Source organism: Brachyistius frenatus, unplaced genomic scaffold (assembly GCF_029030835.1).
Source record: "Brachyistius frenatus isolate BFR_SWC_R1_liver_20210118 unplaced genomic scaffold, ASM2903083v1 Contig_549, whole genome shotgun sequence".
Lineage (NCBI taxonomy): Eukaryota > Metazoa > Chordata > Actinopteri > Embiotocidae > Brachyistius > Brachyistius frenatus.
The window spans coordinates 29,566-40,000 of record NW_027211148.1 but is presented as its reverse complement, the minus strand read 5'-3'; the positions used below and the strand labels follow the sequence as shown (position 1 = coordinate 40,000).

The following is a 10,435-nucleotide window of genomic DNA, read 5'->3' as shown; positions in this document are numbered from 1 at the left end:
ATTCATCAACTTATATTTTCCCAAATACAATAATCTTTGTGATCATAGAACACAACAGCAGTCATCCGATGTGAGACCAAACCTTTCTTTGTCCTGTTTGCTTGTCTAATTTTTGTACAAAGACAAAACAACTATCCAGTCATGCAACGTTGTTGGAGGAGGAGGGAGGGGAAGGAGATGGGGGGGGGGGGTCCAGCGGTTTAAGCGTTCTGCATCTCCTTGCCGATCTTGTAGCTCAGGATCTTGTTCCAGTCTATCTTGGTGCGCGTCACAGGAAGCTGGCGGCGTAAGGCTTTGAAGGTCGTGTCCGACATGGTCTGGTAGTTCTCGTTGATGGCCGTCTGACAGGAAGCAAACATGACAACATAGTAAACATTCATTTGGATGAAGTCACATCATTCACAAGTCTGAAAAAGTTCAAGGGACAGAAACATGAACTTTTCCATATTTTCTACAATTTTTACTGAATTTAATACTTTAATAGTCACAATGAAGAATTATTATCACACTATATAATATCACAGTAAATAACATCCGTCCATAATATCTGTTTATATGACGGTGTTTTCTACCAGCTTGGTTGTGCAGATTTCTCTTTTATCCAGATATCATATATTTCATTATGACGTGGAGGTTTGTGAGAGTGAAGAGTTTCATCATTAAATCCTAAACAGAGCAACACAAGCTCGTCATGATGTCACCTGAATATATGATGTCATCAGTCAATAAATCAGTTAGATCCTGACAGTAAACAGATGTTTTCTTCTCTTCAGGTGTTTCCAGCTCATTTCCCTCCTGAACTCCTACCTGGTAGTCGTTCTCTGCAGCCTCCATGATCTTAACAAACTCCTTCGCAGTTGAAGCCTCATTCTGAAAGATTTTCATTTTTAGAGGAGGAGGAACAATAAAATTACAGAATGTGAACACTGAGAATAATAAAGAATAAACATGCACAGGAAGAATAACTGCAGAGGAACAACCACCTCCAACATATAAAACATAATCATGTGCTCAGTTTCTGAAATGACTCCCGTAGTTTATGGCAGAGAAACACTTGACGTTGTACTCACAGAAACCGACATGATCTCCTGAACCTCTTTGTGGCTCACGAGCTGGACGTTCCCGTCCTCGTAGTAATGAACCTAAAGAGAAGACAGAAGATCACTGGAACTGATGTCTGAAAGAAACTCTGAGGCTCTAAATGACAGAAGTTGGAGAAAAATAAGATGTGATGAAGATGAAGAGATCTTCAAACAGAAATACAGACGGAAAAACCCAGATGAAGAGACGAGTTACTGAATACAGATATTAACCAGAAAGTAATCAGTCCACGTCAAAAATCACATCACATCACACCCCACACCGCCACGCCATGTCACCACGCCACACCACCACGCCTCTACACGGCACACCGCCACGCCAAGTCACCACGCCGCCACGACTCAACACACCACGCCACACCGCCACGACTCAACATGCCACGCCACCACACCTCAACACGCCACGCCACCACGACTCAACATGCCACGCCACCACGACTCAACATGCCACGCCACCACACTCAACACGCCACGCCACCACGGCTCAACATGCCACGCCACGCCACAACACCCCACACTGGCACGCCATGTCACCACGCTGCCACGACTCAACATGCCACGCCACCACGGCTCAACATGCCACGCCACAACACCCCACACCGGCACGCCATGTCACCATGCCGCCACGACTCAACATGCCACGCCACAACACCCCACACCGGCACGCCATGTCACCACGCCACCACGGCTCAACATGCCACGCCACAACACCCCACACCGGCACGCCATGTCACCACGCCACCACGCCACAACACCCCACACCGGCACGCCATGTCGCCACGACTCAACATGTCACGCCACCACGGCTCAACATGCCACACCACAACACCCCACACCGGCACGCCATGTCACCACGCCACCACGGCTCAACATGCCACGCCACAACACCCCACACCGGCACGCCATGTCACCACACCACCACGGCTCAACATGCCACGCCACAACACCCCACACCGGCACGCCATGTCACCACGCCACCACGGCTCAACATGCCACGCCACAACACCCCACACCGGCACGCCATGTCACCACGCCACCACGGCTCAACATGCCACGCCACAACACCCCACACCGGCACGCCATGTCACCACACCACCACGGCTCAACATGCCACGCCACAACACCCCACACCGGCACGCCATGTCACCACGCCACCACGGCTCAACATGCCACGCCACAACACCCCACACCGGCACGCCATGTCACCACGCCGCCACGACTCAACATGCCACGGCACCATGGCTCAACACGCCACGCCACAACACCCCACGGCACCATGGCTCAACACGCCACACCGCCATGCCATGCCACACTCAACACACCACGCCACCGCACCTCAACACGCCACGGCACGACTCAACATGCAACTGCACCACGGCTCAACACGCCACGCCGCCATGCCACACCACGTAACCACACCTCAACATGCCACACCGCCACGCTGTGCCATATCACCACGCCACCACGCCTCAACACCCCATGCCACGCCACCACGACACGCCACAACACCACGCCTCAACACACCACGCCGCGCCACGCCTCAATTCGCCACGCCGCACCACAACGCCTCCTCAGTGTGACGGATTTGAAGGAAGCACCTGTATTTTCATGATCCCGGCCACCTGGGTGGAGGAGGTGGAGGACGGGGATACGGTGAACTTCCACTCTGACCTCCAACGTCCGTTCCTGTGGAGACAGAGGAAACAGGAACAAGTCAGGAATCTTTACATCCATGAAGCAGGAAACTGAAGCATGTTCTAAAAGATGGTTTTAACGTTGGAATCCTGGATATGAAGCTGGATATGAACCTGAATATGAAGCTGAATATGAAGCTGGATATGAAGCTGAATATGAAGCTGGATATGAACCTGAATATGAAGCTGGATGTGAACCTGAATATGAAGCTGAATATGAAGCTGGATATGAAGCTGAATATGAAGCTGGATATGAACCTGAATATGAAGCTGGATGTGAACCTGAATATGAAGCTGGATATGAAGCTGAATATGAAGCTGGATATGAACCTGAATATGAAGCTGGATGTGAACCTGAATATGAAGCTGAATATGAAGCTGGATATGAAGCTGAATATGAAGCTGGATATGAACCTGAATATGAAGCTGGATGTGAACCTGAATATGAAGCTGGATATGAAGCTGAATATGAAGCTGGATATGAACCTGAATATGAAGCTGAATATGAAGCTGGATATGAAGCTGAATATGAAGCTGGATATGAACCTGAATATGAAGCTGGATGTGAACCTGAATATGAAGCTGGATATGAAGCTGAATATGAAGCTGAATATGAAGCTGGATATGAACCTGAATATGAAGCTGAATATGAACCTGGATATGAAGCTGGATGTGAACCTGAATATGAAGCTGAATATGAAGCTAAATATGAACCTGGATATGAACCTGAATATGAAGCTGGATGTGAACCTGAATATGAAGCTGAATATGAAGCTGGATATGAAGCTGGATGTGAAGCTGAATATGAAGCTGAATATGAAGCTGAATATGAAGCTGGATATGAACCTGAATATGAAGCTGGATATGAACCTGAATATGAACCTGAATATGAAGCTGGATATGAAGCTGAATATGAAGCTGAATATGAAGCTGGATATGAACCTGAATATGAACCTGAATATGAACCTGAATATGAACCTGGATATGAAGCTAGATATTAACCTGATATGATAATTAAAGGTCATGTTTCATCCACAAGTCACAAATGAAAGTAAACCTGAATAAATAATATATTATATGAAGTATCAATACAAATTTTATAAAAATGTATCCCACCAAATGAATGGATCAAAAAAAAAATCTGAATTAAAAGAGGACTATTAAATATCAGATCTCTCTGTACTTGTTCTTCTGGACCTCAGTGCTGTTTTTGATACGATTGATCATACGATCTTATTACAGAGATTAGAAGACGTTACGAGGATTAAAGGAACTGCATTAGACTGGTTCAAATCCTACTTATCAGATAGATTCCAGTTTGTCCATGTCAACAATGAGTCTTCCAGACAAACAAGAGTTAGTTATGGAGTTCCACAAGGCTCAGTGTTAGGCCCAATACTTTTTACTTTGTACATGCTTCCATTAAGAGATGTCATCAGGAAGCACTGCATCAACTTCCATTGTTATGCAGATGACACTCAGCTATATCTTTCTATAAAACCAGATGAAACTAATCAGTTAGTAAAACTTGAAGCCTGTCTAAAAGACATAAAGGCCTGGATGACCAAAAACTTCCTGCTTCTAAATTCAGACAAAACAGAAGTTCTTGTACTTGGTCCTAAACCCCTCAGAAACTCTTTCTGTAATCACTTAGTTACTCTAGATGACGTTGTCTTGGCCTCCAGCAAAACTGTGAGGAACCTTGGAGTCATCTTTGATGAGGATTTGTCCTTTAGACACCATATAAAGCAAATCTCCAGAACTGCCTTCTTTCATCTACGTAATATTAATAAAATCAGGAAAATCCTTCCTCAGCGTGATGCAGAAAAACTCATTCATGTGTTTGTTACTTCTAGACTAGATTATTGTAATTCCTTGCTGTTAGGATGTCCAAATTACTCATTAAAAACCTGCAGCTGGTCCAAAATGCTGCAGCAAGAGTACTGATGGGATTTATCAAGAGAGATCATATTTCTCTAGTTTTATCTTCTCTTCACTGGTTCCTGTGAAATCAAGAATAGAATTCTGTTTTAATGTCCTCATCATTCACCAGATTCTATTTTAATGTCCTAAACATTCACCAGATTCTATTTTAATGTCCTCATCATTCACCAGATTCTATTTTAATGTTCTCATCATTCACCAGATTCTATTTTAATGTCCTCATCATTCACCAGGTTCTGCAGGTTCATTATGCAGAACAGCAGCAGCTGAAGGTGGTGGTCAGTAGTCATAGGATCATTACACCCAACATCCCATAATCCCCGTTCAAGCCGTCAGTAAAGAGGATTGGAGCACTTCTCAACCAATTAGATTAACCTGATCAGAACCAGCTCAGCACTAAAGTACCATTTCCAGTAAAGTACCAGTTCCAGTAAAGTACCAGTTACAATTACAGTAAAGTTCCAGTAAAGTACCAGTTACACTAAAGTACCAGTTCCAGAAAAGTACCAGTTACAGTAAATTACCAGTTACACTAGTTACACTAAAGTACCAGTTACAGTAAAGTACAATTTACCGTAAATTACCAATTACACTAAAGTACCAGTTACACTAAAGTACCAGTTACAGTAAAGTACCAGTTACAAAAAAGTACCGGTTACACTAAAGTACCAGTTACAGTAAAGTACCAGTTACACTAAAGTACCAGTTACAGTTCAGTTCATTTCAACCTTCTTATGTTTATTCACTGTTTAACATGAACTTTAGTTTAGAAACTATTAAATTTACTTCTAAATAAAAATGACTGAATCAAGCTGAGAGCAGTGTGTTGTTTTAAGATCTTTGAAGCTGGTACTGAGACCTTGACTTCAATACTAATTATTGAAAGATACTGCTTTTAACAATAATCTTATTAAAACATTTTTTTAAATAATAAAATGATTCATATAGTTTGGTACAATCTTTAGTTGTCATGCAGTTTAGAGGGGACTAGTGGAAAAGTGGAACCAAAGTTATCTTCTGTGGCTAGAATTTATAGATGCCCCTTAAATGCCTCACATGCAGTTGAAGCGACAGTTTAGAGATGTTCCTGAACGCCTCAAATAACATAGTAATAACGGTAATAACAAAAGACCAATAAGATAGTGAGCCAGCTGTGCACAGGACAATCCACACAGAAGGAGTCAAACAATGTAAGAGTTCCTGTGATTCATCCAGCTGGTGCATTCAGGGAGAGTCTACGTACGGGAAACTGGACTTAACAACATTCACTCCTGTTTTAAAATGAAAACTTAATGTAGACTAGTTTTGAAATTTTAAACTGAATGATGAGGCATTTAAAAAAAACGAGTATCAATCAATTCAGTCAATGTCTCAAAGTGTATCAAAGTGTGGAGCCACAGTGATCTTTACTGGAGGCTCATCTGGAATAACAGTGTTGTTCGCCATATGTTTAATGTGTGTTAGAAATGATATGGAAGATGAAACAAACCTCAAACTGGAATGAATCCCATTAAATTCAAAGTGTCCCCAACATACCAGAAGTTTTTTGGTTGGAACTGATGGCACTCGATGCACACGATGATGGTTTGATGTCCGTCGATGGTTTTCCCGTAAATCTGAAGAAAGAAGGAAAAATAAATTCTGGATTTCATGTGAGCAGTTATTATTTCTCTCAGTTTATGGATTCTTTTCTATATTCTACTTTGCTGGCGTACATGAGCATCAGCAGGAGGAGACGGTGGTTTGTGTCCTGGTGACCTGCTGCTGGGAGGCTGGACCACACACAGCGTCCCTTTATAACACTGGGCGGCCTCAGGGGGGGTTCATATGATAATGTGCTTGTGTTTGCTCGGTGTGTGACAGGTATGCTGGAGGGCGAGTCACATGACAGGTGTGCTGGAGGGCGAGTCACATGACAGGTATGCTGGAGGGCGAGTCACATGACAGGTATGACGAGGTCATCTACAGACAGTCTGCAGCAGCGACATGCAGCAGTTGGAACTTCATGAAGTTCACCACTTCATCAAAATCAGCACCTCAGCTGATTTAATCTAAAGTGCATTTTACACAAACCTCCGTTTTATTAACATGCAAAAGAAAAATGCACAAACTGCAAATGATTTTTGTTTATTTTAAACGTGAGCTCTGACCGGTCTGACTCCAGAGATCCAGAGAGGACATGTTCATATAAACCAGCAACTGGAAACCCTGACCGAGTGAAGAGCTTCTCTGACGTACGGTGCACACTCCACTGGGATAGTGCTCCTTCACGTAGGCCCTGACGGCCGAGTCCACGGCGCTCCTCCAGACCTCCAGGGAGGCGTCCACCTCCTGGGCCCGCGGGTCACTCGCCTCCTTCCTCAAGTGGTCGAACTTGAAGGAGATCTTGTTCTTGGGGTCCAAAACTCGGCCGTTCCCGAGGTCACCGTGCTCTGTGATTAAGACCTGAGGGAGGGAAGAGGGAGACAAGGAAGAAAGGAAGGGAGGCAGGGAGGGAGGGAGGAGGAGGGAGACAAGGAAGAAAGGAGGGAGGGAAGAGGGAGACAAGAAAGAAAGGAAGGGAGGCAGGGAGGGAGGAAGGAGGGAGACAAGGAAGAAAGGAGGGAGGGAAGAAGGAGGGAGGGAGACAAAGAAGAAAGGAGTGAGAGAGGGAGGGGAGGGAGGGAGGAGGGAGACAAGGCAGAAAGGAAGGGAGGCAGGGAGGGAGACAATAAAGAAAGGAAGGGAGGCAGGGAGGGAGGAAGGAGGGAGACAATGAAGAAAGGAGGGAGGAAGGGAAGAGGGAGGGAGGGAGGCAGGGAGGGAGGAAGGAGGGAGACAAGGAAGAAAGGAGTGAGAGAGGGAGGGAGACAAAGGAGGGAGGGAGGGAAAAAGGAGGGAGAGAGGGAGGAGGGAGGGAGACAAGGAAGGGAGGGAAGGAGGCAGGGAGGGAGACAATAAAGAAAGGAAGGGAGGCAGGGAGGGAGGAAGGAGGGAGACAATGAAGAAAGGAGGGAGAAGGGAGGAGGCAGAAGGGAGGAGGGAGGCAGGGAGGGAGGAAGGAAGGAAGGAGGGAGACAAGGAAGAAAGGAGGGAGGAAGGGAAGAGGGAGGGAGGGAGGAGAGAGGCAGGGAGGGAGGAAGGAGGGAGACAAGGAAGAAAGGAGTGAGAGAGGGAGGGAGACAAAGGAGGGAGGGAGGGAGGGAGGGAGAGAGGGAGGGAGGAAGGGAGACAAGGAAGGGAGGGAGGAGACAAGGAAGAAAGGAGGGAGGAAGAGAGGAAGGGAGGGAGGGAGGGAGGGAGGGAGGGAGGGAGGGAGGGAGGGAGACAAGAAAGAAAGGAAGGAGGGAGGGAGAGAGGAAGGGAGAAAGGAGGGAGAGAGTAAGGAGGGAGATAAGAAAGAAAGGAAGGAGGAAGGGAGGCAGGGAGGAAGGAAGGAGGGAGGAGGGAGGGAGGGAAGGAAGGAAGGAAGAAAGGAGGGAGGGAGGAAGAAGGGAGACAAGGAAGAAAGGAAGGAGGGAGGGAGGGAGGAAGGAAGGAGGGAGGGAGGGAAGGAGACAAGGAAAGAAGGAAGGAGGGGGGGAGGGAGATGGAGGGAGGGAGACAAAGAAATGAGTGAAAACCAGAAGCAGTGTCAGGAGTAGAATAGATGTAACCAGGAGGAGAAAGAGAGAAAAATAAAAAGGACGTGATGAACCAAAGACCTCCTGCTGGGTTTCAGCTGTGATACATGAACACAGGACATGATGACATCATTACACGATGACGTCATTACACTATGACATCATTGCACTATGACCTTGGTACAATCATGGCTGAAGACTTGATCGAAGTTGTAACAAGTATTAATGACAAAAATAATCAAAAAGTCATGATGTCATCAACCCCATGATGTCACCACCCCCACTTCTCCATCCTACCACCATCACCGGAGGAGCAGAGGATGAGGAGGAGCTCACCTGGTCTTCGTAGCCCTCCACCTTCACGGGGGTGAACTGGTCCAGGTTATACTGTGCAAAAGCACTGCAGAGAGAAACATCACGTGAACATCATTTCATTTAAACTCTGGTTCAACACAACGACCTCGAGCCAGCTGGTTTACTGTGATACGGGGTCAGTTCTGGTGGTGAGTCGGATGTGGGAGGAGCCACGAGGGAGGAGAGGGAGGAGCCAAGAGGAAACTAAAGACTAACTTTACATTTTAAAGAGTAAACAGCTGTTCTTCTAATAAATATTACAAACAGACTTACTGAGCTGCACCTTCCCTCAGAAGATTATCATTGTTCAGGAGCAACCGCACATCTGGGGAGGAAACAAGGAGGTCATTAGAGAGGAGGATAGGAGGAGGGGAGGGGATGAGGAGGAGCAGGACGAGGAAGAGAGAGGAGAGGAGAGGAGAGGAGAGGAGAGGAGAGGAGGAAGAGAGAAGGAGAGAAAAGAGGAGGGGATGGAGAGGAGGGAAAGGAGGAGAGGAGGAGAGAAGGAGGGGATGAGAGAGGAGATGAAAGGAGCAGGAGGATAGGAGAGGAGGAGGGGAGGAGAGGGAGAAGAGGAAATGAGGGGAGGGAGGAGGGGAAGGGAGGTAAGGAGGGAAAGAGGAGGGGGAGGAGAGGGGAAAGGAGGAGGAGAAGAGAGGAGGAGGAGAGGAGAGGAGGCGAGGAGCAGGAGAGGGGAAGAGGAGGGGGGAAGAGGAGGAGAGGAGGAAGGGAGGAGCAGAGGGAGAGGAGGAAGGGAGGGGAGAGGACGGGAGGAAGAGGAGATGAGGAGAAGAGGAGAGGGGAGGGGACAAGGAGAGGAGAGGGTGAAGGAGGAGAACTGAGAAGGAGGAGAGGCGAGGAGGAGGAAAGGGAGAGAGTGTGATGCTATCAGAATGCTGAACTGACCGTTGAACACCTCGTTGAACTCTCCTGGGGGGGCGTGGATCACAAAGTTAGCTGCTATGCGCACCTGGAAACAGGAAACAGGAAACAGGAAACGGTCAGGACTGGGACTCACTGGTCAGATACACAACCAGTAGAACAGGGGTGGCCAACCAGTCAGAGACTAAGAGCCACATTTTTTACTATGTTACCGCAAAGAGCCACATCATACACATGGGCACACATGAACTTCACCCCATCCCTTCACACACACACACACACACACACACACACACACACACACACACACACACACACACACACACACACACACACACACACACACACACACACACACACACACACACACACACACACACACACACACACACACACACACACACACGCACAGACCTCTGCTCAGCCAGATTTATTGTAAATGTCACACACCAACATGATAATGACAGAAATGGACTCCTACAGTACTCAGACCACAGGCCAGTCATCTTCAACAATGAACATTGTGTGCACTGTCTCACACACACAAACTCTCAGTTCAACCAAGTCCACAAACAAAAATATCATCATTTACAAGCGTTTTTCTTTTACTATGCATGTTGCTTAGTGCGACTTCTGGCATTCCTTGAACAATCCTCTTCAAATCTGGCTTGTATTCTGTTGTTGCCACTCGAAGCAATTCTTTCACACGGGTGTCAGTCAGAACAGATCGATGCTTTGATTTCACGTGTTTCAGGGTAGAAAACACCGACTCGTTCACAGATCCGATCACGGCCGGCGCTCCATCCGTGGCTATTGCAGTTAGTTTCGGTGTGGGCAGATTTGCTTTCGCAAATGCAGC

The 10,435-nt window shown here is 46.9% G+C and overlaps 2 protein-coding genes across 4 annotated transcripts in view; both read right to left on the bottom strand.

The window, feature by feature from the left end:
* Nucleotides 1–9,812, bottom strand: part of LOC138614682 (F-actin-capping protein subunit alpha-2-like) — a 10,362-nt gene extending 550 nt beyond the window's left edge. Inside the window, exons 1-10 of the mRNA XM_069688244.1 lie at nt 9,809–9,812; nt 9,601–9,711; nt 8,968–9,019; nt 8,677–8,740; nt 6,977–7,183; nt 6,275–6,354; nt 2,699–2,786; nt 1,071–1,142; nt 808–870; nt 1–341 (exon numbers count right to left, since the gene is read on the bottom strand). The exon at nt 1–341 is cut by the window's left edge and continues 550 nt beyond it. Of these exons, the coding sequence (XP_069544345.1) occupies nt 201–341; nt 808–870; nt 1,071–1,142; nt 2,699–2,786; nt 6,275–6,354; nt 6,977–7,183; nt 8,677–8,740; nt 8,968–9,019; nt 9,601–9,711; nt 9,809–9,812 (882 nt within the window). The 3' untranslated portion in view covers nt 1–200. The remainder of the gene's footprint in view (nt 342–807; nt 871–1,070; nt 1,143–2,698; nt 2,787–6,274; nt 6,355–6,976; nt 7,184–8,676; nt 8,741–8,967; nt 9,020–9,600; nt 9,712–9,808) is intronic.
* LOC138614679 (uncharacterized) lies at nt 2,797–5,341 on the bottom strand. Of its 3 annotated transcripts, XR_011310313.1 has the most exons (3): nt 3,545–5,341; nt 3,365–3,448; nt 2,797–3,328 (listed from the first exon to the last, which is right to left on the bottom strand). XR_011310313.1 is itself a non-coding variant. In XM_069688241.1 (2 exons), exons 1-2 carry the CDS (start codon nt 3,817–3,819, stop codon nt 2,815–2,817), a joined length of 933 nt encoding a protein of 310 aa, XP_069544342.1. In that variant the 5' UTR covers nt 3,820–5,341; the 3' UTR covers nt 2,797–2,814. The 3 variants fall into 3 exon arrangements, 2 of the variants coding, with proteins under 2 accessions (XP_069544342.1, XP_069544344.1); XM_069688241.1 differs by having other exon boundaries at nt 2,797–3,472; XM_069688243.1 differs by having other exon boundaries at nt 2,797–3,448.
* Nucleotides 9,813–10,435: the final 623 nt, after the last annotated feature.